General features: G+C 38.2%; 3 protein-coding genes and 1 non-coding gene across 4 annotated transcripts; 3 read left to right on the top strand and 1 right to left on the bottom strand.

Annotated features, from left to right (window-relative positions):
* The first annotated feature begins 639 nt into the window (after window positions 1-639).
* On the top strand, window positions 640-3,724 carry dnajc5aa (DnaJ (Hsp40) homolog, subfamily C, member 5aa). The gene is made up of 5 exons (XM_054609410.1): window positions 640-733; window positions 1,633-1,764; window positions 1,865-2,078; window positions 2,165-2,336; window positions 2,444-3,724. The coding sequence occupies exons 2-5, from the start codon at window positions 1,652-1,654 to the stop codon at window positions 2,545-2,547; spliced, it is 603 nt and encodes a 200-aa protein (XP_054465385.1). The 5' UTR covers window positions 640-733; window positions 1,633-1,651; the 3' UTR covers window positions 2,548-3,724.
* A 3,896-nt stretch (window positions 3,725-7,620) lies between these two features.
* LOC129100275 (tumor protein D54-like) lies at window positions 7,621-11,095 on the top strand. The gene is made up of 9 exons (XM_054609867.1): window positions 7,621-7,666; window positions 8,251-8,366; window positions 8,460-8,608; window positions 8,874-8,921; window positions 9,356-9,457; window positions 9,986-10,012; window positions 10,652-10,687; window positions 10,797-10,845; window positions 10,929-11,095. The coding sequence occupies exons 1-9, from the start codon at window positions 7,654-7,656 to the stop codon at window positions 10,998-11,000; spliced, it is 612 nt and encodes a 203-aa protein (XP_054465842.1). The 5' UTR covers window positions 7,621-7,653; the 3' UTR covers window positions 11,001-11,095.
* Window positions 11,096-11,843: 748 nt separating this feature from the next.
* trnae-cuc (transfer RNA glutamic acid (anticodon CUC)) lies at window positions 11,844-11,915 on the bottom strand. Its single transcript has one exon. It is a non-coding gene; the product is annotated as a tRNA-Glu (tRNA).
* Window positions 11,916-12,317: 402 nt separating this feature from the next.
* Window positions 12,318-14,751, top strand: ppdpfa (pancreatic progenitor cell differentiation and proliferation factor a). The gene is made up of 5 exons (XM_054609588.1): window positions 12,318-12,468; window positions 13,768-13,870; window positions 13,974-14,051; window positions 14,159-14,252; window positions 14,353-14,751. The coding sequence occupies exons 2-5, from the start codon at window positions 13,816-13,818 to the stop codon at window positions 14,483-14,485; spliced, it is 360 nt and encodes a 119-aa protein (XP_054465563.1). The 5' UTR covers window positions 12,318-12,468; window positions 13,768-13,815; the 3' UTR covers window positions 14,486-14,751.
* The last annotated feature ends 11,710 nt before the right edge of the window (window positions 14,752-26,461 follow it).

Here is a 26,461-nt window from a genome sequence, read left to right as displayed (position 1 = left end):
ATCACATAAAAGCCATTCTGTAAAAGATAAGATAAGATAAGATAAGATAATCCTTTATTAATCCCGCAGCGGGGAAATTTGCAGGCTTACAGCAGCATAGAGGATAGTGCAAAACAAGAGACATAGCAAAGAAAGACAGGATAAAAATAAAAAAATAAAAAATATTAGCAAGTATTATAAATAAGCAACAAAAACAGTAGAAAAACACAACAACTGAAATATAATATTTACAGACAGAAAAAAACTATTTTAACTATTATTGCACAGTGTTTTTATTGTCATGTGTCATGTGGTAGGCCTATGTGTGTGATTTAAAAGAGATTACTAAGTCTGCAAGAATAGACAGAATAATTATTATAACTATCATTAGCACAGAAGTTTAAAGACCATTCAATTAATGTTAAGTGGTCTTAATGCCATGAATGAAATACCACTACAGTGTATTTGTCTGTTTAAGCACAATTCAGATTGACAGTGCGGTATATGCACCGGTCTTCAAGGGGAGATGGGGGGGTTGGATGGGAGGGATGGATGGAGGGATGGGAGGGGTGATGGAGGGATGGGGGTGTTGTGGGTGGAGTCAGCGTACTGCTGCAGCTGTCCCTGATTGCGTAGTGGGAGCCAGAGAGGGTTCGGGTACGTGCGAGATGCAGCCATAGTCACGCTACACTGTCTTCAAGAATATAACCTGCTGGGATCGTCAGTGCTGCAGCGCATCGGAGCCGACTGAAAGGTGAGACCGAAAGGTGCAAGTCGGTCATTTATTCGTCCCGGAGACACTGCCCCTTGCCCTTGAAAATTACTGCTGACAACCCATCCCTGGCTCGCATCAAGCACAGGCCAGGAAGCAAACCAACATGGATGCTGCGCGCTACACTGTAGCGGTGCTGCTGCTGATGATGATGATGCCTGCAGAGATTATGCTCCTTGCATCGTATTCCTCCATCTCATCCTTCTTGTAGACAGTTTAAAATCGGGATGCAAAAAGGGGGGATTTGACACACAATTGTCAGCAGACAGTTTTTAGGGTAAAAATGTTGAAATAAGCTGTGCAGGGCTTCAAATAGACCAGTGGCTATGCATTTGAATCACGATGACACCCATTTGGAAGCAGCTATATTCTCAGGAATGGCGTTATCCTCTATTCTTTTTTTCTTTTTTTTTTAAATTGCAGATGCCTTCTTAATCTTTTTCTATTGCAGCATTCTAGGCTGTTTGGATGTCAGTTACTGATTTACTTGCAGCAGCAGAGGCAGTCAGTGGTCCTGCCAATATGTCACAGTTACAGTATAGCCATGTAGAAATTAAACTAGACCATGTACAGTGTGACGTTGCTATTTGCACTGAAAAAGGTGAAAATGTCTTTATTAAAGGGAAATATAATACATCCAACATGTTGCCCTTATAGCTCTTTAACCTTTTCCACCTATATTTCAAACAGAGCTGCGTATTTCCACGCATAGCTTTTACAGGACCAGCTGTTGCCTGCAGTCACACAGGCCTCACTGTAGTTTAAGGTCTGATATTTTTTTGAAACGGATATATATCACAGCTAAACAGGTTATCTTACCAATGCAGGCCTGGCTGTGACTTGCAGCCCAATCAATGTATTTTTTCTGCGTGTGTGCCCAGCCTGTGGACGTGAGGCATCATGGCATCAGAGCATCAGAGGCAGCGCTCTCTGTCCACCGCTGGGGAGTCTCTCTACCTCGTGCTGGGAGTTGAGAAGGTGGCCACATCAGATGATATTAAGAGATCCTACAGGTGAGGCGTCCCTCTGCGACTAACCTCGCATAATTACCACAGAATAGCTGCTGTGATTTCTATTTGTATTTCATTGTCTTTTTGCCGGCTTTCTGCGCAGGAAACTGGCGTTGAAGTTCCACCCAGACAAGAATCCAGACAATCCAGAGGCAGCCGATAAGTTCAAGGAGATAAACAACGCTCACGCGATTCTGAATGACCCCACAAAGCGTAATATTTATGACCGATATGGTTCTCTGGGACTATATGTGGCTGAGCAGTTTGGAGAGGAGAATGTGAACACTTACTTTGTCCTTTCAAGCTGGTGGGCAAAGGTAAGACTTGATTTATCACTATTTGCTCTGTGATTTCTTTTTTTTCCTATTTCTTGTTCACACATTGACTCTTCTCTTCCCTTCAGGCTCTGTTCGTATTCTGCGGTCTGGCCACTGGGTGCTACTTCTGTTGCTGCCTATGTTGCTGCTGTAACTGCTGCTGTGGCAAATGTAAACCACGACCTCGGGAGGGCCAGGAGCAGGAATTTTACGTGTCCCCCGAGGACCTGGAGGCTCAGTTGCAGTCTGATGAGAGAGGTGAGACTTGAATCCCCCTGTGTTGCCGCTCCCCTTTTGAATTTTGTTACGAGGATTATTAACAGGCGCAATGGAGGAGGCTGAATATATCTCTATTTGTCAAGCAGAGGCTGGGGGTGACCCTATAATGCTGCAACCATCGGCAACAGAGACAACCCAGTTAACATCGGATGGGCACCACTCCTACCACACCGACACCGGCTTCAACTAAACCTCCTTTCCCCGTTAATCCTGGCCTGCGGTCCTGCCTGCTTCCCTGCTCCACCTCAGTGAGATGTAAGAAAGGGGCAATCCATCTTTCCACTTCCGAAAGAACTCCATGTGGAGGAGAGGGACTAGTGAGCATGGCCCCATGAAAGGAACTAATGAAGTCACATTCCTTACACCCCTTCCCTGATTGGTCCACAACTTATTTCCCCCCCCCCAAGTACAAGACGAAAAAGAGAAACAACCTACGTTTCCCTTTTTTTTATCTATTCTTTTGTATTCCTTGGCCTTTAACCGCACAGGTCGCCTACCCCACTTTCCCCGTTTCGCACACTTTGCATCATGGTGTAGCATGCACTGTTTATAAAACATGGTCTCCAGATTTTCTTTAATCTTCTGCAACATTTTTACTTTGCAAGACTCATAATGTAGGTGCATATCTTTGTGCAATATATTCAAACGAGTACAGTTCTCACGGAGGAGGCGGAGGGGTTAAAGTTTACGTGGTATTTTATGCTGAAGGAAAGGAGAACCATGGGTCAGGGAGGAGCTTGGAGAGATGTGTCTGTTTGTTGAGGTGATCAGTGCCGTCATTAAACCCTGGAGAACAGAGTTGTCATATATATATAATGGTGAATATGTCACTTCGGATTCGCAATCAGTACTGTTTTAGTTGAACATGCCACCTGCCATTGTCAGACCTGCAGTACGTCTTTGGCACTGTGTTTGTGTGTCTGTAGTGTGCTCCCATGAGAGTTTTTAATATGAATAATGAGGTTGTTAAGGCACAGAGCTTTATTCGCAGACATTTGTTTCATAAATGCCTGCTGGTGTAACATTCTCGTTATTAATTAGTATTGGCTTTCCATTCTTCTGCCTCAGCTTTATTTCAGCTTGTCTTTGCAGGATGGAGACTACTTCCCTTTCTTTCCTGCAGCACTGAACAGGTCGTCATGACCATTAATGACCGTTATTGTCAAGGTAATTTTGTTATGTTGGTTCGAAATTTCTTGCATTGCACTATTGCATCTATTTATGGCAATTTTCAGCCCGGGTGGATTAGTTATAGTGTGTTGATCTATTGTTCTCAACCAAACCTAACAAGAATCTTTGTTTCATTTTATATTTGTTGCCTTTTTCCTCAACACAGCAGTTACTTCTGATAGATAAAAAACTTTTGACACAGGATTCAGAAATTAGAAGCGATAATTAACATATAAATGAAGTAGTTTCTCATTGGCATTAAGTATTAAATTACATTTGTCCAAACTTCAAGTTAGGCATCTAGATTATTTTGGTGATATGATGACTTGCTGCTCTTTTTTGGTTTATTTGTTCATACCAATAGCAAACGTAATTTATGTCAGGGAAGTCACAAATAATTGAGACAGAAAGATATTAATTTAATCTAATAATAGTTATTTCTGTTTACTTATTGATCTTGCGGTATTTGAAGCCAAGGAGCTCCAGGTAATCCAGTCGGCTCTGATGAGGGCTGTCAATAGGGAGAAATAACATAATAATAACCGATTTATCAGCAGCTTGTTCAGAGGGTGACATGTTTTTTAACTCTGAGCTGTCTTTAATATGTGAAGTAGTTAATGTGTTGTGGAAAAAAACATGTTACACTCTTCATAGCTGGGAAATAAAGCTGAATACAGAACATCCACATTAGGGATATTTTAGGTAGGGAAGAATATGATTTACTTCATGTTTTTAGTCTTTGTGTTTTGAACTGAAGTCTGATGACATATTGTCCTATGCTGTAGTCGTTTATCATTGTTGACTTTTTTTAATCCATGTAGAGTAAGAAGCTCGTCAGGCATATCATCTGTGAGCTCTCTGCTACAGGCAGCTCCAAGTAAAACTACTCTAGATTTTTTCATACTACTGAATTTGCATATATTGTCACAGATTTGCAAATTGCCATAAATTGCCATGAACATCTTTGCCACATTGTCCGTTTCATAAATGCTAATAATGTGTTTCAATGGTTTACAATTGGTGAGCGCCTGTTGCCCACCCTCTGCTATTAACGGTATGGATGTTGACCTCTGTGGCCCTTGTATGATGTTTCCTGTAACCCTTGATGAAACATAGATGTTCCTGTCATTGCTTTTTCATAGAGATACTGAAAGATGCTACTGTTAATGTTCTAAGTTGAATGCACTGTGTGTTTAAAAAAAACAAAACTATAATGGATCAATGATCAGGAAATGACTACACAAAAAGACAACATAGTATATATAGTGTACCTATAGTGAAATGGTTAAATGATGCATTTTTGGAATTTTATTTAAATCATACTTGATGATGGCTATCATTTTAACTGGTATGGTGTTGTAATGTAACCATTAAATTTAGCAAGGAATGGTTTAATGGTTAAGATCGTTTGTACATACACTTCGCCCATATAAAGTATAAACCTTAACGTTTATGTTGTAGCATGGTAACTGTGTGTCTGGAAGAAAACAAATGGTCATTGATCTGAATTGCTGTCGTTGAATAAATGTTCCTGAACATTTTGACTTGTGACCCGAAGTTTTTTTTTATAGTTTTCAAGAATGTTTGAATTTTACAATTACTATACTTAGCACAAAATAAGCCAAATATCAGATGAATATATACAGATATATCTATATAGATATAAATATAGATGTAGTACTTTATAATCCCAGCAGACATTTTTAGTTTCCTACAATACATATATATATGTGTGATGTGGACATAATGAAAGTAGTGCAAAATTAAATGCAAAGTAAACGGTAAAGTTGTGAAGTTTTAGAATTAATTAATGTTTATTGGTCACTTATATACAAGTAAACCAAATTCGGACTATTAATACTAGATCCTCATCCTAAATCAACATGCTGTCTTGATTTGCCGCTGTTGTTTATGTCAGTGTAACATGATGCTATGAACACACAAAACTAAAAGCATCTTTCTGCCTTGACAGGAGACTTTGCACACACTGAAGTGTAGTGGCATTATTTGCCAGTAGATGGAGACAAGTCTTTGATTTTACCAATTAATTGTGGAATAATCATTATAAATGAGAATTTACAAAAAAACTAATTGTATTTTATGTGACTCCTTCAAATTGTAAAGCCATCTAAGTTTTTATTTACCTAAAGTTTTAGGTTCTTGTACTTTACTTGAGTATTTTAATTTTATTCTACTATACACTTCTACATTTATATTAGAGGTATTTTTTTGGCACTACATTTGTTTGACTGCATCTTAACAGATTAATAGTTAAGATGCATATCATCATTTTATAAAATACCGTATATTGTTATAGATAAGACTGCTCAACAGTATATAAAATACATTAAAATACTGAAAGTTAAATAGTTAAATTGAGTTCAACCTTCAACTACAACATTGATGCGCCACTAAAGTTTTTAATCATTTGGGATATTAATCATTATAGTGTACTGTAACAGTGACAAGAGTCATTCTGTCTGTATAATACTATAAAGGCTGTTATACTGGTGTCTGGTTTTCGATACTTAAAGTATATGTTGTTGATAATACCTCATATAAAGTAAGATTCTGAATGCAGGACAGTATTTTTACACTATAGTATTACTATTTTTATTTAGATACTGTAAAGGATTTGAGGATTTCTTGTTACATACTTTGAATCTCATGCATGAATTTCTAACTCACTATAATATTTATGCTAATTACATGCTTAAATAGGTTAGGCCGGCCCTATGGTTATTTAAACTTGATATCATAAATATCATAAATATATTGATGGACATACACTTAGTTTTGTGCCTCATATTCCTCATCTTAGATGTGATGACCAGTGGTGGAATGTAACTTACTACATCTACTCAAGTACTGTACTTAAGTACAATTTTGAGGTACTTTACTAGACTAGTCACATTTTAGGCTACTTTATACTTCAACTCCTTACAATTTCAGCGGTTAATATTGGGCTGTTTACTTCTCTAAATTTATCCGACACTGACAAGGACCATTCTGCAAAATGAGTACTTTTACTTTCGATACTTTAATTAATCCTACATATTGTATTGGGAATTCTTCTATATTTGTGTATTCATTAAACAACATTAGAGATCAATTACTGTGCTTAAGATTCAGATTATTAATACAGACTGTAAATCAATGCTAGGTATAATAGTATGTATTATTATCAATGAAGCTACCCAGCTGTAATGCAGATTGAATTAGCTCCACCTTTACCAGCTGCTGATACAATAGCTATTATATTATTCTGAAATAGGCCATTCTGCATAATCAGTACTTTTATTTTTGGTGTTCTAAGTATTTATTACTTAAGGATTTACAAAAGGATTTTTGTAAATAATCAGAATCTGCAAAGTAACGAGCAACTAATGTCAAATAAATGAAGTGAAGCAAAAGTAAAATTACAATTACGAGTACAAGTATTAAGTAGCATTAATAGTCCTACATATTGTATTGCAAATGCTTCTATATTTGTGTATTCATTATACAGCATTAGAGATCAGTCACTGTGCTCAAGATTCAGATTATTAATACAGACTGTAAATCAATTGTTAGGTATAATAGTATGTATTATTATCAATGAAGCTACCCAGCTGTATAATAGATTGAATTAGTCCATTTTATGCTGATACAATAGCTATTATATTATTCTGAAATAGGCCATTCTGCACAATCAGTACTTTTACTTTTGGTGTTCTAAGTATTTATAATGCAGATGATTTTATATTACTGTGCTCACTCCAGATTGTTTACCAGCTGCTGATACAATAGCTATTATATTATTTTACCAGCTGCTGATACAATAGCTATTATATTATTCTGAAATAGGCCATTCTGCACAATCAGTACTTTTATTTTTGGTGTTCTGAGTATTTATGAATGCCTTTGCATGCATGCTTTTATACTTGTAACATAGTATTTGTACACTGCGCCATTGCTCAATATCCCACATGAATACAGCATCAGTGCAGTGACAGCCTCAGTGATCTCCCGGCTGAGCCTGCCTCCTGCTCCTCTCTCGGTGGAGCTGATTGGCTCTTGCGCAGCTCAGGCGGCTGCTGCTAGCTACACAGGCCAAAAACACCCCGGAGGTGAACGTGAGGCAGCGATGAACCGACCGGGTAAGACCTGATTCACATTGGTAGAAATCTGTATCACACATATATCTGTTAGTTTATGTCGGCGGCTGCACGTAGGCATGCTGTGTTTCTGCTGACGGCAGCTCTGCGTGCAACAAGTCACGTCAGCTGTTAGCTTCTGTTAGTTCAGCACCGTGGACAGCTCCGACTGTGTCCACTATTGCAGAGTATACCATTTATGCTGATACCACTGGGTTACAGTACCAGTCAAAAGTTTGGACACACCTTCTCATTTAATGGTTTTTCTTTATTATTATTATTATTTTTTTCTACATTGTAGATTAATATTGAAGACATCCAAACTATGAAGGAACACATATGGAATTATGTGGTAAACAAACAAATGCTCAACAAACCAGAATATGTTTTATATTTTAGATTCTTCAAAGTAGTTGAATGAGAAGGTGTGTCCAAACTTTTGACTGGTACTGTACTTTCTGTCGTTTTAAACTTATTAGACAATATTAAAAAGTTTGCAACACCGTACATGCATCTTTTTATCTACTATCTGTCTATATAAATAGTTTTTAAACTGTCTTGCATGTATTTGCCCAATGCTTTGTCAGGTTTTGACGGTGCTTCATCATCCCTGAGCTTCTCTACGGGGATAACAGAAAATGGATGGACAGACTCAGATCTAACAGAGGAGGACATTGACAATCTACGGATTGAACTTGCGAAGGTTGTGCAGCTATTTTTGGGGCTATTAATCACCAAAGGTAGATATATTTTAACAGTATCTCTCTACTGATCTAGCTGTTTTGTGTTTTTCTAGATGGAGGATGAAATTCAGACATTGAGGCAGGTTCTTTTGGTCAGAGAAAAATATGCAGCAGACATCAGGAGGCAGCTGGGTATGAGTCCTCTCAGTAACATCAAACAGAACCTGTCCAAAAGCTGGCAAGACGTCCAGACCTCGGCCCCGTAAGTGCACTAGTATTCTCCTAAACATTGCAAGTTTAGACTGCCATTTTCATTGAACGTGAAGAGCTGTTGGATGGTAAAAAAAAAAAGTCTAGTCTCACCAGGCTTAAGATAACAGCCTCTCCTCTGGCAGACCATTCGCCACGCATTGTCTTACTTTGACATGGTTACATAACCATGGAAAGCACACTAATGACTGACGTGCGCTCTGCCTTAAGTCGGGATAATAATCCGTCCACTTGTGCATGTTCTGCCCTTGTTTCAGATATCTCACAGCCTCTGCTACTTTGGATGACATCAGCCACTCCAACATGTGAGTGCTGAGTCATCACGCTTGCATCATATATATATATATAAAAAAACACATCTACTGCTTTTCATGGCGCAGGGATCCCCCAATGGTTTGTCCTGTGCTCACATGTTTAAGAGGACTCTCTTCTAAGAAATGGTGTGATGGGATTTTCCAGGTTGAATAGGATTGGTGCCACGTTAATAGCCTTACAGCCTGACTTAGTAGAAGGAGCAGTTGTATAAACAGGTAATGGCAGGACTGGACTGTTAAAAACAGAGTATGCATGCTTCTCCAGCCACACGGACCAAAGCCACTGACGTATGTGCGCCTGTTGTTAACTGTTTCATTTATGTTGAATTCATACCTTTGTGCGCTCTGTAAGTGACACATGTGTGTTGGCAATGTTGTGAACGTCCTCTGTTATTCCTGACTGCTATTACTTCTTTTACCTATAGATATATGAGGACACGGGAGAGTCTCACTCATGCAGGCCAGGTGACATCATCCGCACTGTCCATTATGGGCATGAACATCACCAGGAGACTGGCAGAGATGAGGTATCATCAGGGTTGGCCCAGCTACTGTCTCCTAATTTCTGAAAAGAAAAAGTTTAATAATTTCCCAATTATATTTGTAAAAAAATAGATTATATTTGAGTCTTAACTAGCAAAACGTTGCAAAATAATTATCTTGAGATCAAGATACAAAATACCAAACTCTGCATGTCAATAGTGCAAAAGCTACCAATGAGATGCCTGGTAGGAAAAGCTCTTGGCTAATGCAGCCAGGTAGATTGACAAGCAGGAATCCATATCGCACATTAATACATTTAAGAAAGACAAAAGGATAATAAGAAAATGCCTTGCCAGAATATTATTAAAGCACTTTTCTTTCCACAATTTTACTGCTATTTATCAATTTATATCTTTGTCTACTTGGATCTACTATGTCAGAACAAGAATTAAAACACTGGTTTAATGTATTGTAGTTGTCCAATTGGGACAGTACAGTCACAGCCTGTTGTCATCAATGTGGAAACAGAAGCTGGTGTGACGTTAACCGTCTGTTTGTCTTTATCTCAACAGAGCTCTGCCTCTTCCGAGTCCACCACGGTAAGAATGAACTGAGCTCATTGTGGTGAGGCTGAATGGTCTGAGTCCAAGTGTGTGCGTGTGTGTGTGTGTGTAAAAGTCCTTCACAATCTTACTTAAGTAAAAGTACAAAATAATTCAAAATATACTCAATGTACCAAAAGTAAAAGTACTCATTATGCCGAATGTATCACTGGATTATAATTATTCATGCATTATTACATCATAATGTATTAGTTGATTTATATTAACAATCTGAATCTACAAAGAAACTAGCAACTCTACAAAGAAACTAGCAACTAGCAACTAAAATAAATATTACAATGACAATTATCCTCCAAAATGTTGAGTAGAAGTATTAAGTAGCATAATATGGAAATTCTTACTTAAGTACAATTAGTGAATAAATAAATAGACATTATATGGTTTATTTTTTTATATGTTTATATGTTCAACCTGCCCAGGGACTACAGATGAAAATGTACTTATTAGCTAACTGGCACATTTACATTGACTTGGAAACTGAAATGTTGATAGTTCACTGTCCCTGGTAAATAAATAAATATGTTTGCTGATTTCGTATGAAGTTTTTAAGCTTTGCTTGTCACTTATAATGTTAAAACTTCATTTTCTCTTCCGCCTATCCAATGTGACACAAAGCACCCTGAGCCACACCATGAGTGTGCCGTCTATGAGGTAAAGCATCACTGCTATTCTTATATATACGACATGATATACATGACTTATAGAAAAAAACAGATTGTCAAATATGTCCTGTGTAATTTGTCTTTACGTTTCTCCGTAGACATTCCTCTACATTCAAGTCTTTCGAGGAAATGGTTGGAAATGTGAAGGTGAGTTTGTCGATCCACCAGTGAAAGAGTGTTGTTACTGTGTATATTATTGAGTATTGATCACTTCTGTCTGGATCACACAGGACAAGGTGAGTGGCGGTCTCACAAATAACGGAGACACCTCTGGGTTTGAAAGAAGATCCTCACGCACATGAGGTGGACCCTTCTAAACATATCACAATTTTTTCATACCTTGTAAAGTTATGAAATAATGTTATTTTGCTCCCTTGTCTGTTTTAATTTAACCACTGTCATATATTGTATTATTTCAACATGACAAATAGAATGTATTACCATTGCAATGGAAAATTATTTTAAACTTAAATGTAAAAATAGTGAATATGTTATATTTCTTCATGTATGATAAATTGAATGTGTGAGTTATTTCATTTGGCATGAAGTGTGCAGTAAACCCATCTTGTATTTGCAATATGCATTCATTGACATTAATTGTGACATTTACAAAACGAAATATCACAAACAAGAAGTATTTTTGTACTTTAAGATTTTTCAATTAAAGTCAATTGAATGGTGTTTGGTTGTCGATAGTCATGTCAAGTTCATTTAATCTACTTGTATGGTGTACTCAATTTAAGAGATGTTTTTAAAGCCTAGGCCACTGTCAGTGGTGGTGATGGCCTTATTCTGTTCTGAGCCTTTGGGAGGCGCTAGAGACTTCAAATGTGTTTACAGTTTTGCTCAGGATATGGAAACTAGACGTGTCCCCTCTACTGCATGAAATCCACTTTAATTGAAATCAAAAGTGGATACCGATACATAAACTGATACTCACAGAAGAAAATGCACTGATATATTCCAAGCTGTATGGGGGACTATAACTTTAATGCAGAATAAGGGTGACATTTCTGACATCTGATTGTGAGCACTTGCAACATTTAGTTCAGTGGCAGACATTTGTATTGTTATATAAACATGTAGGTCAAAATGAAAATTGTGTTAATATGTAAACCAACTGGAGATAAGCAAGAAAAGACTCGTTCCCTGACCGGGAATCGAACCCGGGCCGCGGCGGTGAGAGCGCCGAATCCTAACCACTAGACCACCAGGGAGAGATACATATTCAGAAAATACCATACTATTTATAGGTGCGGAAAGCGCAGTTGTAGATACTTCATAGGGTTGTACGTAATTCGTCTTGCTGAAGTTGGGACGTTCAGAGTACATAACTTATAAAAACGTACATATTAAACCTGTCACTAATTTGAATGTGACTTTATAACATAACTTAATCGTGACGTGGAGTTACGTCCGTCAGTCTTTAACATCAGCGGGTTAATTTAATCCCCTCCAAAGCTGGATGTCTGATGTCACGCGTCCTCAATGGAACAGAATCAACAGCACGTTGTGTGTGCTCCAGCTGCCATAGGCCACGCCCCCTTGTCTTAGACCACGCCCCTTGTCACAGGCCCCGCCCCCAGCACACTGCCGAGTCCAGACCCTATAAAAGCAGGTCCTCCTGACGAGCGGAGGCAGATGCAGCAGCAGTTTATTGACCGCGACGGGTCGACACAGAGCGTTCATCCACAAATGGGCCATCGTTACAACTAGCACCGCTTCTTCTTCAAGCCACCCGCACCTTACCACCGCATCCTGATCTTAAAGGTAGGTCATTACATGTGCAATTATAGTTAGAATAGTTTTGCTGTCTGTACATATAATATTTCAGTTATTGTGGATTCTTTACTGTTTTTATTGCTTATTTATAATACTTGTTTTTTTATTTTCTTTTATCTGGGTTTTCTGTAATCCTGTAAATTTCCCCGCTGCAGGACTAATAGGATTATCTTATTTTATCTTATCTTATTACAAGTTCTTCTTTTGTGTGTTTAGACATCAACTAAGTTTTAATCACAAAATTTAGCTGGTAATCTGCTGGGATTTTTTTATACTATTCTGAAGTGAGAATACCTGTCAGTTATATCTACAGGTGTCCTTTTATAAAATATTTTATTAACTGAATCTCAAAAACATGATTTAAGCTCATACATTAGATAGGCTACTAGTTAGTAGATATCATTTACTTCTAACTTTTGTATAAGTGTTTATGCGTCTGCAGCTGTGTTTATCTAAGATATAAAGTCCTGTTCCATGAAATCTCAAAGCCATCTGCTGCTCACCTGGTGTTAAGCTTTATTGTTCTCCAGGCTGCTCACATATTCTCCTTTTAAGAGTATAAAATACATGTGACATGTTTGTTCCTGCACATTTTCTAATATTCAACACATTTTGTTGCACTTTGAATACATCCTGAAATAAGGTTAAGCTTATTCTTCAGACTTTTTTGGCATTAAACCAATTGGATAGAGCCACCTGTTATTTCCTGTGCTGAACACAGTCGTAGATTGGACATCTACCAGCTATACAAATATGCCCTCTGTGATTAGAGCACAATCTTTTGCTAGTAAGTTCCACGGCCATGCAGCCAGCTCATGCACTAAGCTATCAGAGTTCAGACATGTAGACTCATTCTGGTAATTTGAGTCATGGGAAACCAGATTCTAGGAAGCAGCTGCTTCTGATGTATCACTCAGTGGACAGAAATAAAGCAGAGAGAGCATGAATGAATGCAGCAGAAACTTTCCCTGAAATGGGTCCTGAGTTCTATAAATGCTGTCAGTGCAGATGTGCTTTCTCATCTCATGTCTCCATGACCCCAGGAAGTATGCAATGTATGTTTGTAAAGGGGTCATTTGGTGCTTGGATGCATTGCTTTTCAAAGCAAGAGATTTTTGGTGATAACAATATACGCAGGTGTAATAAACATTTAATAAAAGATATGTACGATTTAAAAAATGTAGGGAAATTAAATTATGGTGACAATATAACAGCATTCAATTGTCTTATTATATTTCCAGACTAATAATACCTGAACCATCTATTTTCCTCTTGTCTCCCCTCTAGTTTTCCATTTTCCATCTTTGAGCGGTTTTCCAACAAAGGGCGGAGAAAATGGCAGCAATTCCATCAACTGGCTCCCTCATCGCCACCCATGATTACTATAGAAGTGAGTGAGAGGTCCCTTATATTGTATTGTATTCTCCCTGTGGAAGCATGTTTTTGTCTTTGATAAGATAGAGATATATGAGTTTTATCTTTTTTTATTCCAGGGCGACTAGGGTCCAACTCCAGCAACAGCTCCTGTGGCAGTGCTGAGTTCACAGGAGAGGTCATTCCACACCCCCCAGGTATAAAAGAAGAAAAAGACAATGTTTAGTTTTTAGAAGTGTCAAAAGTCAAAATCTCCCTTCACCAAACTGAGCTCCCGTCTAAAATTTAAATATGTTATTTGCAGGTCTTCCAAGGCAAGATTCTGGCCACTGGTGGACCTCATTTTTCTTAGCAAAACCGAACCAGCCCGGCATGCAGAACGGATCTGAATCTCAAAAGTGAGTTTTTATAATATGTAAACATAACCAAATGTAATTTAATCGGGTGCAGCTGCAGTTGGTTCTGTGGGGTAAAACTAACCTTTCTTTTGTGCTGCAGGAACAGTACCTACACAGTGGCCAACGGTCAGGTGACCTGCATCGCCAGGGAGATGGTTTTGAACAGACAACTCAGTGAAAGCAGTGAAAACGGAAAGTCTGAAACGTCGAACCCTCCACCTTCTTCATCCTAGACTCCGTCGCCTCGCCTTCCACCTCCACCCCCACACCGCCCCCTCACCCTCGGCCCCTCACCAATCACATAGTCCATCAATGGAGATGGAAATGATGATGGTGTTTGTTACCTTTTACCAATGCTTTTTACTTTTTTGCCCATGTATAGTATATTTTTATTATGACCAAAAGCTTTAAAAAAAAGTATGTAAAAAGTTTTTTCCATTATATTCTTCTTGTTACTTTCAACTGATAATAATAATAAATCAAATGCTTACAGTCAGCACTTATGGTGTGTTTTTTGATCCCACACAGATGTTATTAACCTTTATAGACTGGTCATTATATGTAGGTATTATAATGAACCTCAAATCTTCATTGCTATTGTCACTTCTTCTTCAGGTGACTCACACAGCAGAGGAGCTGTCAGCGAACACAAGCAGCCTACTTACCAAACTAATCTGTTGAGCTGTGATATGATTAGGAACGATTAATTCAGTTGTCAATACAGTTTACACAATGATGCTCCTGAGCTTCAATGTGGGTCAACAGCTTTTAGTAAAGTAAAAGTTTATGGTTTACAAAGAACAATTACATTGAAATACATGTATGCATATTTTTGGTTCTCCAAATGTATAAATAAATAAGGAAACTGAAGCCAAAGTTAGCTGACCCCAAGCATTTACGCAACACATTTCAGAAAGCAGGTCAGTTACTGCCAGCTCTGACCTGTTGCTAAGTTTGATGAACATGTCCTTCCAGAATAGCTGCACGGCTTAAAATAAAGCAGCCCACTAGCTTCTATTTAATCTTACACTTCCCTCAGCACATTGTTGTTAAAAAAAGATATTAATCTGCTCACGTTACAAGTGCTGCAAGGAGAGAGTTTATAATGTGTGTATTTTTATTCAAATGCAACATGTTGTGTTGACAGCGTTTAGACTTAGCCAAAAATAATGTAAGTGGCTAAAAAATCTTAATTTACAAAATATTACTGTAGCAGGGCCAGTTTTCAAAAGCCAGGGCCACAAATCCCATGTAAAACTTATCTCTTTGAATTTTCTTTGAATTTATTTTCAATTTGGACTTAAAATAGTCTAATTACTGTGAAGACATGGGGTGCGGTTAACTGTTAGAAGAAACAATACATGTACTAGTTCTCTGAATTTAGTTTTCAGTGGAGTGATAAGTGGGGAACATTTTGCAATGTGTACACTGACAACTAAGAATAGACAGAGCAGTGACAGTCCAGTTATGTTGTCAGATAACATTTCTGTCCAAACAGGAAAGTCGTATATTTCCAGTACTGTATGCAAAGCATTTAGAGCAACATACTGGGACAAATAATTTGCCATTTTAAAGGACCAAACCCATGATTCATGTCTTTAGCCTTCTACCCATTTAAAAAGTGCCCGGTCTGTCCTGCCAGCCCTCTAAAGCTGCGCTATTTCTGGCAGCGTATCAGAGAAGCACTTGGGTCTAAAACTGTCCTGTGACCAAGAACAATCCCTCCGTGAAACCTAACCGACACAGGGGGCTCCCATCATGCAGGTCACTTTTTATGACTTCATAGGGCACTCTGGGTTTCTCAGTACAAAGTTCAAACAACAGAATGACCAAAAAAGGCCCTTTGATAGAGGGTAAAAGTTTATTTAACTGATCAGAGATTGTTTTGAAATTAACTATTACAATTTTATGAGGACTGTGACTCTCAATACACCAATAGATGCCTTGCAGTCACATGACTTTTTCTTGATTTTCTTTGTTATCCCCGCCATGTTGGGTACCAGCGTTACACACGCAGGTAGGCTACATAATGTTCTTCACTAACAATGTCACTCATTTCCCACCTAGATAGCAAAGAACATAAAATGGTTGTAGAGAAAACATCGGTGGTTGGATCTGATCAGTACAAAATCTGTTTTTAAGGCCACTTATTTCGCCTGAATTTTCATATCATGACATTTTTATCTACCTAGTATACCATCACTGATTAGCTCACGCTTGTAAAGGCCAATGCCTTTAGGATAGGCTGAGGTTAAGCTGCTTGATGATGCTATTCCATGCAAATGCATACAGACGGCTGAATTGACTAAAAAAGGATCCAAAGACATTGGAGTAGCCATTAGCAGCGCAAATATGCACTCTAAGGCAACTTTACATTACAAATACAAAATAGCAAGGGTAAGACATAATTCATGGTTATGACTGTATAAAGTGAAGTTTATTTTTCTCTACTCCGGCTTCTAGTCCAGTGAGTTTGGGTTGTAGAGTGATAAAACCCATATAGTCGTAATCTGTGCTAATTGAGTTGTTTATTGTTGTCATTGTGTTTTCATTAGATTTTAGCTAAGCTTCTTCCCGTTATGTGGGCAGGGCAGTTGGCTTTGTGGTAGAGCGCGTCGACTGCTAATCAGATTGATCCCCTTGCAATTACACACCTGTAAGGTTTCTTGAATGTTTCTTGTACGGTTGTGACGCTATTGCAATGACAAAATCTGTCCGCAGACAGACAGAAATATAAACACCTGTAAACACTCAAAGCCGCATCTCTGGTAGTTCCACATTCACAACACTAACACATTTTACCGCGTTGACTCACACAAAGAAACAATAAAACAATACCGGTGCTGTTGTTGTGTCTGGTATAAACCGGCGAGTTGACATTAACTTGCATTAACATATTATCTAAACCATTCTTGTTATAGCAATGAAATCTACCAAGTTCATGTTCAATACAATACATTACCGTACCTACACAATTAATAGAAATTTGCCTCAGTCCATCTCTTTAAAAAAGGCAAAAAACACAGTTACCACATTTATTCATACATGATATGATACAAAGATAAAAACCCTAAAGTGCTTTGTGCTGCTAAATTCGTAAACACATCTATCGACCTTGAAGTTATTGTTGGGTGATGTTCGTTCTACAACTAAAAATGTTAGTGTGTCGGAGTTCAAGAATCCAGATATGTGCTATTCCTGAAGGGAGATGTCCTAGACGGGAATCTGGGGAATCTCCCTCTGGAGGGAAGGGATTTTAGGAAAGGGCAAGCCAGGTGAGAGGAGCCACCAATCTCTTTCCAACTGTTTGTTGCCATACCACACGGTGACTGAGTAGGCGAGGACGCTCTCCACAGTAGCTCTGTAGAAGTGCAAACCTCACCTCACCGGTCACAACAAACTTTCTAAATTGGTAAAGCTGCTTCCATGTGTCTATATGAGACTGACTATCTCTTGAATGGTTCACTTTCAAGTGGAAAATTCACTAGTTGAGGTGTACATTACATTACATTACATTACAGTCATTTAGCAGACGCTTTTATCCAAAGCGACTTACAGGAAGTGTGTACCTCAAGGAAGCTGTCAAGGACAATTATATTTTGCTTTTTGTCCTACAAATGATAACCATTCATTTTAGACAGTGCAAAATGTTGTATGCTGATGATTCAACCAAAATCCTCTACAGTATTTAGGAACTAGAGAGTGAATTGGAAAGAGAGCTGCAGTCTTTCCAGCTGCATTATTACAGAATAAACAAATAATTGGTAGTTGCCGCCAATTGTTCAGTCAACTAAGTATGTTTTGCTTTGTTTGGGAATTATCACCCTATAGAAAGAAAGGTGAAACTCAGTGCTGGTTAATATCGTTATTGAGGGGTGTCCCTCACAATGTAGAGCTGAATATGAATTTATCTTTGATTTTAATTTTTTATGATGCATATTGAAACACTATCCTCGAATTGGAGTCTTTTTTTTTTAACCCTGATCTCCCAGAAATATAGTCAGTGGAAAATGTTGACAGGGCCATGGCCAAGTTCCTGCAAATGACTTGGCTCCAAGATAAATGGGGAATCTGGGTGAAAGGTATCGGGGCCATGACTGTGAGGCAATGCTACTCAGGAAGAGTCCCACAAATTATACAGTACAAGTTCATTCTGCACAGATAAGAGGAGGGAAAAAATAACATCTAATTCTCAGTATAAGTGGACAAAGTGCATGGTTGTGTAATTTCATGTTTGTTTTTTCAGGTAAAGGGGTTCAGATTGGTGGAGAGGCTCAGGTGTCATCCTGTTTTTAGCTCTATATTTGATCAGCAGCATGAGCAGACAGCGTGAACCACCCGGCTTGTCCGAGTTCACGTGTCACTGAGGGACTTTGAGTGTCAACACAAAGTCTCACAGTGACCAATTATCTCTGTAGGTCACAGTTGTTTATTTGAATTTCTGTCTGGATCAAGTTTGGGACTTTTTTCTTTAAAACACCCTAGAAAAAAGATTTCAAATGTATCTGATCTGAAAGTTGTTCAGAAAGTTATTTTGTCTAAACAAAAATAGTGAGTAGCAGTGGGGGAATGTAACTAATTACCAGCCTGGTCTCCTAAAAATTACATTCTCATACTACAAACCCGCTCTATCAATTATGTTTACGTTTCTCCCAGATTAATCAAAATCTGTGTAAATCTACATAGGTAGGAGGTTGGCGTACATGGTTTGACAACCGTTTTTTGCGGTTTGTGTGAAATATAAAATAAAGTACTTATGTTTACCTAAAACATGTTCTATTACTAAACCTAACCAAGTAGTTTTGTTGCCTAAGCCTAAACATTATTGAGAAACGCCCAAAGTGCCACGAGGGGTTAAAACACTTTAACACTGATATATGTACGTAATAATGTTGGTATGAAACGTATATATGGTTCAGAAACACACTTATTTAGAAATTTTGATATGAAACATATTTCTGGTTGAGGAATCTGTTTGTTATTGTGTCTAACAAAGTCTCGCTCAAGCAGAAGCGTTGTTTGGAAATCTTGCATAAGGTGACTTGTTGCCAGTAGACAACAGTGGAAACGTGCGAGAGTTGAAGAGAAGAATGCCATGAGTTTATTGTGTCGGTGTCAGTTGGACTACAGAAAGCGTCAAGTGTTATCTAAAAGATTCATGGCTGAATATTTGCCTGATTTGGACAATTGGACAAGATGAGGTCTAGCCCTCACTCAAGTTTTAAGAACGAGACTTCTCCTTTTGCGAGACTTGGTTAGACACAAAAACAAACATGATGTTGTCTGACACTTATAATAACAATCTGAGCCTATCAGTCGCAAAAACAAATACTCTTAGCAGCTCCCAGTTGCAGCGCTCTCACTCAATACTGGACCAGTATCAGTAATTGTTGTCCCCATTAGTCACTTAGACACAAAAACTTGAGAAAATAAGGTTGAAAAATCCTAAGGTTACCCTAGAAGTTCAAATTTTAGGTATTTTCATTTCATGCAATTTTACATTGCATTTTACAGTTGATATCTTTTGCGTATTTTTACAGTATACTGCATATTTTACCAAATGAAAAGACCTACATTGTTTTTCACCAGCTGGAGATTAGGAATGACTGTATTCTGTATTTTAAAAATATTTTTCAAGCAATCATTTTAACTGTGTCTGAAATTGTCCAGTTAGTTATAAACTTATTTAAAAAACAGATAATGTGGTCAATGTTGTTGTGTTTTCACTGGTAGAGAATATTAACTTTGGTCTGCTGGAACAGAACGTTCCGTTTACTCAAATAGAGAATCTGTTTGTGATGCCAGCTGTAAATCTTCCCAGACCTGCATGAGCCGAGCGAAAACATTTCACTCCATGTTTTTATGTTCACCTCTGGATGAATTAAAAAACTTCAGTGATCCATTCAATTTTCTTCTAGCGACACCATGAGTTGAAAATGGTTTGATTTATGATCCAAAACCTGCTAAATAACTTACCTTACAATCAGACTCAGATCTTTTTGTGTTGTTTAGTGCGAATTAGCAGCATGCTAACAAGCTACACCACGACAATGAACGTGGTAAACCTTATGCCTGTTAAACAATCTTATGTTAACTTGGTGCAAATGGTGGGAAAAGACAAACTATTGAATCACTAATCCGAGTGGTAATCTACATATAATAATGTTTACTTTGTTTTTGTTTTTTTCAATCCATAAATGCACAGTTCTTCCTTTCACTATACATATAAAGTTATGCTAAAGTCGTTTAAATACATTTTTTCACTAATCCATCTACACTCAATGCCCATAATGACAAAGTGAAACAGGATTTTAGAAATGTTTGCAAAGTTATCAAAAAGAAAATAACTGAAATATCCCATTGACTTGAGTATTCAGACATTTAGCTCAGGTGTTTCCCATTTCCCTTGATCATCTTTGAGATGTTGCCACACCTTGATTGGAGTCCACTTGTGCTAAATTCAACTGATTGGACTTGATGAGGAAAGGCACACAGCTGTCTATATAAGGTCTCACAACTGACAATACAGAACAGAGAAAAAAAGATCTGGCGAAGGCCACGAATAAAAATCTGCTGCTTGGAGGCCCCGAAGAGCACAGTGGCCTCCATAATTATAAAATTGAAGAAGTCTGGAACAAGCAGGTCTCTTCCTAGAGCTGGCTGCTTGGCCAAATTGAGCACTCTGGCTGAGCTCCAGAGATCCTCTGTGGAGAAACTTCCAGATGGACAACCATCACTGCAGCACTCAAACTGATCTGCGCATTATGGCAGTATCCTGAAAGGAGGCATTTTCTAAGTGAAAGCCTGCTTGGAGTTTGCAAAAAAAGGACTCTCAGACTGCCAGAAATAAGACTCTCTGGTCTGATGTGAACCATTTTGTCATGTCTGGAGTAAACCAGGCGCCGCTCATCACCGCAGCATTACCCTCCCAATGGGGAAGCATGTGTCAATGTAATATGTTTATTAAATAAATTAGCAAAAAAACAATCTAAAAACCTATTTTTCTTTGTCATTTAAGTTAAATCATTTTAAGCATAAAGGTGCAACAAAACTAAATGTGAAAAGTGAGGGTCTGAATGCATTAACTTCCTCCCACTGCATTATGCTGCTCTCTAGTGGACAACAAACATCACTCCTGAAAACTGAGCTGTAAAAAACCTTATTTTTCTCTGACACAAATATATAAGGAATAAGGAAAACAAGTGAGGTCTCAGTTTGATGGCTCATCGCACTGTTTTATTCAATTACTGACATCTCAGGAGAAGAGGAGCGCCTTGGAGCTCTGCTGTTGGTAAACCACTGGTGTTTTTTTTTCTTTATCTTTTTTTCATAGCGTTGATGCAACACTGAAAAAGCGCTATTTCCAAACAAACACAGGTCCCTCATCAGTGATATGTAAGAGGCAGAGATAATCTCACCTGGACAGTTTTGCATGAAACATACAAATGAAACAGGTTCAACCTTTTTCTTTTGTCTTTTTGTTTCACATATAATAATAAATATCCATACCTATAAACACTCCAAAAAAATCAAACTATTAGGTCACAGGTACTGGAAAAAGTTCCACTTTTAAATCACAATGATGAATGTACAAAACAATAGACATCTCATATAAATGTTAATGGTTTTCGTTAAGAGATTTAAATCTCATTTCAGAAGAAATCAGTGGATAAAAACTAAACTTGGAGATTCAGTATTTCCTGAGGTTTATGGGTTCCCCTTAAAAAGGCCAGGAGAGGGGAATGGCTTTTATGTTACCAAGGAGATATAACAACAGGTCAAAGTGTACCTTTCAGGGTACCAGTCGGGTTAAGGACAAGGAGTTCTCCCTGACAATACGGCCGGGATGTTAAAAGGTTCTGAGCACTTAATGTAGTATAATAAATGTACCTACACCCCACCGATCTCCATTTAGGCCACAATAGTATTCTAAAACAGTTGATTAAAGTTGATCCTTAATAAATCTTTGCTGGTCCACTTTGAGAAGTTGTGAAGCTCCCTTTTACTTAAGATTTACCTTCTTTTTTTTTTTAAATGCTGGAAGCCACCACAACACCGAGGCCGACCCCAACCAGCTGTCCCGGCACACTTCATGACCGCGTGACCAAGAAGTCAAAGAGGTCACGTCTGCACTTTGATGCAATGAAACAACAAAAAGTAAAATATCTGGGCAAATGTACACAGATTTTGGGGTATAGGTGAGGAAAAAGGAAATATAGCTTGAATAAAACACAAATGTATTCTGAAAAACTGTACATGTAAACATCACACTTTCACTGAGTCCAAAACCAGAGGGGGGGAATACAAAGCTTCACACAGGTTTACAGTACAACCTCCTGCACAGAGCTACAGTCTCTTATCAGTGCAGGAGAGGCAACAATTGAAATAATATAAATAACAATAGAAGTAATACAGACCACCACCAAATGATAAGTTAAAACAAGCAAAGGCTAAAACCACTTTGATTTTTTTTTTTAACAGTGCTGTACCCACAGAAAAAAAGGTTTAAAACATCTTTTATCACTCTTTGTACAGCTATACAGTACATTTATCTGACCACTTAAGCAATCCACAAGCTACCAGGGCATTTAAACACCAATAGATTACATTGTCCAGTCAATACAAAGAGAAAAATCCATTGGGCATTATTAGAAAAAAACAAAACAACAACATGACAACAAGTGGTTGTCGTTGATCACAGTAACTTCAGCACAAACGTTGCTCAGCATAGACTTAAGACAGTTTACAAATCTGCAAGCTAATGTTTTGGTTGTGAGAATGGGACAGCGTGACATCACTGAGTTTGGCGTGAAGTGTGAGGATCTGCTGAGGCCGCAGTGATGAACGAGCAGGTTGGAGGAGACAAGGAAGACATGTGTGAGGACTCAGGTCCCACGTACATTTATGATTACGTCTGTTTGAGCCCAGAGGGGTGTTTCATAAAGCGTGGTAAACCAGACGTATTTCAATAAAATCAGGAGGTTTAAAGAAGTCTGGCTTGAATTGCCACGGAAACCTGGTTTGGGTCAGGTTAGCTTTAAGGTTTAGCTTCAGCTCTACATTGTAGATTAATATTGAAGACATCAAAACTATGAAGGAACACATATGGAATTATGTGGTAAACAAAAAATATTCAACAAACCAGAATATGTTTTATATTTTAGATTCTTCAAAGTAGTTGAATGAGAAGGTGTGTCCAAACTTTTGACTGGTACTGTATGTGCTTTTTAAATGCACTGGCACTATATTAAATCTGTTGTGTCACTTGTACAAACCAGGAAATATAAACCTGCAAATACAGAGTTTTTTTGGCCATTTGGGTGCAGCGGAATCAAGCTGTGAACACACATTGACATATCGTCACTTTTTTAAAGTTGACACGGTAAACTTGTTACCAAACAGTTGCTTATTTAAACATTAAGCAAATGTGAAGCAACATTATCATTAATTTGTGCTCCTGTTTCTGTCCACCTATGTCAAATATTCAGTCTGTTTAAGCTCTGTTTTTGGTCTCCACCATCTACTGAGGGAAATTCTTTAGCTGCTAATTGCTCCACTATGTTCCCCGGCTAGTCGCTGACTGTCTGTCTGCTGTTTGCTGCTGAACAGTTACTGTACGATGGCTTTTGGGGCAGCCAAAAATGTTTTTCATGAGTTGCAGGTCGGACACCTAAACAATGTGAAAAAACTCAATATAAAGTTCTGTAGAGTCGAGGGGAGCTGCAGATAAAGGTGATCATTCTCTGTGGGTTTATCACTCAAGACACTGCTCATCATCATGAAATAAACCCGATTCAGCTCCAGACCAGCTTTATGAAACAGATTCTTTCTGGTTCCAGTTGATAGGCTAATTTGAAACATACTTTTAACAATAAGCTTTGCTTTTCTGAGTCTCCCCCTCTGCGCTGAGTTCAAACTGAGCTCCTTTAAGGTTTTCAAAAAGGAGCTGTTCTCTTTTTTCATCAATGAAGCAGAACGAGCGCTGCTTCTGTCCTTTGTCATAGCCAGTTCTCAATATGTTTGAACTGAAGCTGATAATCCAAATGAGGTAAAGACACACTCAAATCACTGCTATGTTACCTTAATCCTGAGCTATAAAGTGCTTCCAAACTTGCAATAGTTCAAAATAATTTAAATGTGATGCATCCCAATCATGACATGGGAATGAAAATGTGAAATGGTCATTTAGCATGTAAATCCAACGCTAGAACGCCCTTGTGGTGGTGAGAAATAGACTGATTCATGATAAATAACTGATAAATTTGATAAGATTTGTGATAAATACAGAAATATATCTCTCTAAACTTTGACAAATCAATAAGGTGCAAGCCTCTTTTCGGCTGCTTGAAGAGTCATTGTCCTTTGTTTGGAATGTTTCAGCCTACTGAATTAAATCTTCACAGATTGATGTCGTACAAACTGGGTCACTCCACTTATACACAAACAGAAAAAGCATAAACATACTGTCAATACCAACACTTACACCAAGAAAAAAAGGGAATAAAAACACACACACACACACACACACACACACACTTACACAACGTGTTTTTTGTGCCGAGTGACTCACCATTGAAAGTGTCTGTTGTGAGACTGTGCTCTAGATCTGCTTTGAGTACTCTTGTGTGCCCTCAGACCACCAACCCACACACACACACACACACACACACACACACACACACACACACACACACACACACACACACACACACACACACACACACACACACACACACACAAGCTTGCAGAAAGCTGGGATAGTAAACTGTGATGCGATTACATCTTTTTCAAAGATTGTCTCTTGCTTCTTTTCAGACAGAGTGTTTTCAGACGTGATATCTATGATGGAGATGAGAGAGGGGGTTCGACACAGCTGAGGTCAGAGGGGATGAAACAGCCCACACACACTCACACGACATCCAGTAAAGCCACATGGATGTGAGCTCAATATGCTCCTTTTTAAACTTACAAAATACTCACAGGACAATTCCTTCACAAAAAAGACCCCGAAAATCACTTTAGAGTAAAAAAAGGAAAAAGAAGACGTGCAACATTAAGTCTCATTTTTCTGCCAGGTCCCATTTCCTTTTTACCACTACGGATGACTGATCCCAATACATGAAAGTGCCTCAGTTATGAGGTTAGCGATAAAGATCAGTATTCACAACAAACATTGAAATTGGCTACAATGCTGCATGGGATATCGTCTATTTTTTTTAACAACTTGACAGTTATAGCGAGAGGAGATTGTGGTAAAGTACTCCATCTTTTTGCCTTAAAACGCTTCAGCAAGTCTGAGAGTCATTTCAGTAAGCGCACCATTACTGATTATCTGCAATATTGCACCGTTTTCCTCTTTTCCAGTAGCACTGGTTATAAACCAAGAGTCTAAACAATATATTAATCTCCTTTTTTTTCCCTGACAGGTGTCTGTGACCTCAATTTGCATACCCAGGCTTCGTAAAAGCCTCCTTTCGTTTTTAAGTAATGAGAAGTTGCCCGTGATAGAAATATTCATAATAAAATAACTGAAAATAAAGTCAGTTTGGGTAATGAGTCTTTTCTATCTTAGTAACCACATGTCTAAGATTCTGGAAACCGAGGTATAGTTTTGACTGATCTGTTGGTCAAACTTTTCAGGTGAAAACTGTCAAACGCTCTCATGTTTTTTTTTGCTTTTTTTGCGTATATTTAGGTCAGCACATCCTTCAGTAGACGTTGAGGTCAGTGGATTTAGCAGCGATTCATCTGCAGACTTTCAGAAAGCAATACTCCAAACTTTCCATGAGACAGAAGTGAATTTGGAGGGTATTACCGTTTAGAAATGACTCGATTCAGACGACCCAATCAGATCATGCCACTGTGCAGCATATTTTATATTAGTGTAAAAATAGAAACAAGATAATGACACTAAATCGCTGCCATTCGACTATTAATTTGTCCAAACATCTGCATAAACGAGCCAATGTGGCATCATGGTCACAGCTAACTTAAGGTTCTGGTTCTCCGCCTGTGCACCAATGAAGATAACTCTTTCACATAGATCATCGCTTCCTGAGACGAATGGAGGTTGAAGTGTTAAAATGAACCGGATGGGATGAATGGCTACAGATAACAGGGCACTAAGGTCAAAGTGAACCAAATGCATAAATAAACATTTGTCAGCCTGTGATATGTTCTGGCCCGTCCAAACACATAAACACTTGGGA

This window comes from Anoplopoma fimbria, chromosome 12, assembly GCF_027596085.1.
Source record: "Anoplopoma fimbria isolate UVic2021 breed Golden Eagle Sablefish chromosome 12, Afim_UVic_2022, whole genome shotgun sequence".
Classification (NCBI taxonomy): domain Eukaryota; kingdom Metazoa; phylum Chordata; class Actinopteri; order Perciformes; family Anoplopomatidae; genus Anoplopoma; species Anoplopoma fimbria.
Note: the sequence above shows the minus strand (reverse complement) of the source record. Positions and strands in the feature narration are given on the sequence as shown.

Coding starts and splice junctions, on each gene's coding strand:
- LOC129100275 (XM_054609867.1), top strand. Junction 9,458..9,985: donor AGGAGACTGGCAGAGATGAG/GTATCATCAGGG, acceptor TTATCTCAACAG/AGCTCTGCCTCTTCCGAGTC. Junction 10,688..10,796: donor ATGAGTGTGCCGTCTATGAG/GTAAAGCATCAC, acceptor GTTTCTCCGTAG/ACATTCCTCTACATTCAAGT.
- dnajc5aa (XM_054609410.1), top strand. CDS start 1,652: ATGGCATCAGAGCATCAGAGGCAGCGCTCTCTGTCCACCGCTGGGGAG. Junction 1,765..1,864: donor GATATTAAGAGATCCTACAG/GTGAGGCGTCCC, acceptor CTTTCTGCGCAG/GAAACTGGCGTTGAAGTTCC. Junction 2,337..2,443: donor GTTGCAGTCTGATGAGAGAG/GTGAGACTTGAA, acceptor TTTGTCAAGCAG/AGGCTGGGGGTGACCCTATA.
- ppdpfa (XM_054609588.1), top strand. CDS start 13,816: ATGGCAGCAATTCCATCAACTGGCTCCCTCATCGCCACCCATGATTAC. Junction 13,871..13,973: donor CACCCATGATTACTATAGAA/GTGAGTGAGAGG, acceptor TTTTTATTCCAG/GGCGACTAGGGTCCAACTCC. Junction 14,052..14,158: donor GGTCATTCCACACCCCCCAG/GTATAAAAGAAG, acceptor TGTTATTTGCAG/GTCTTCCAAGGCAAGATTCT.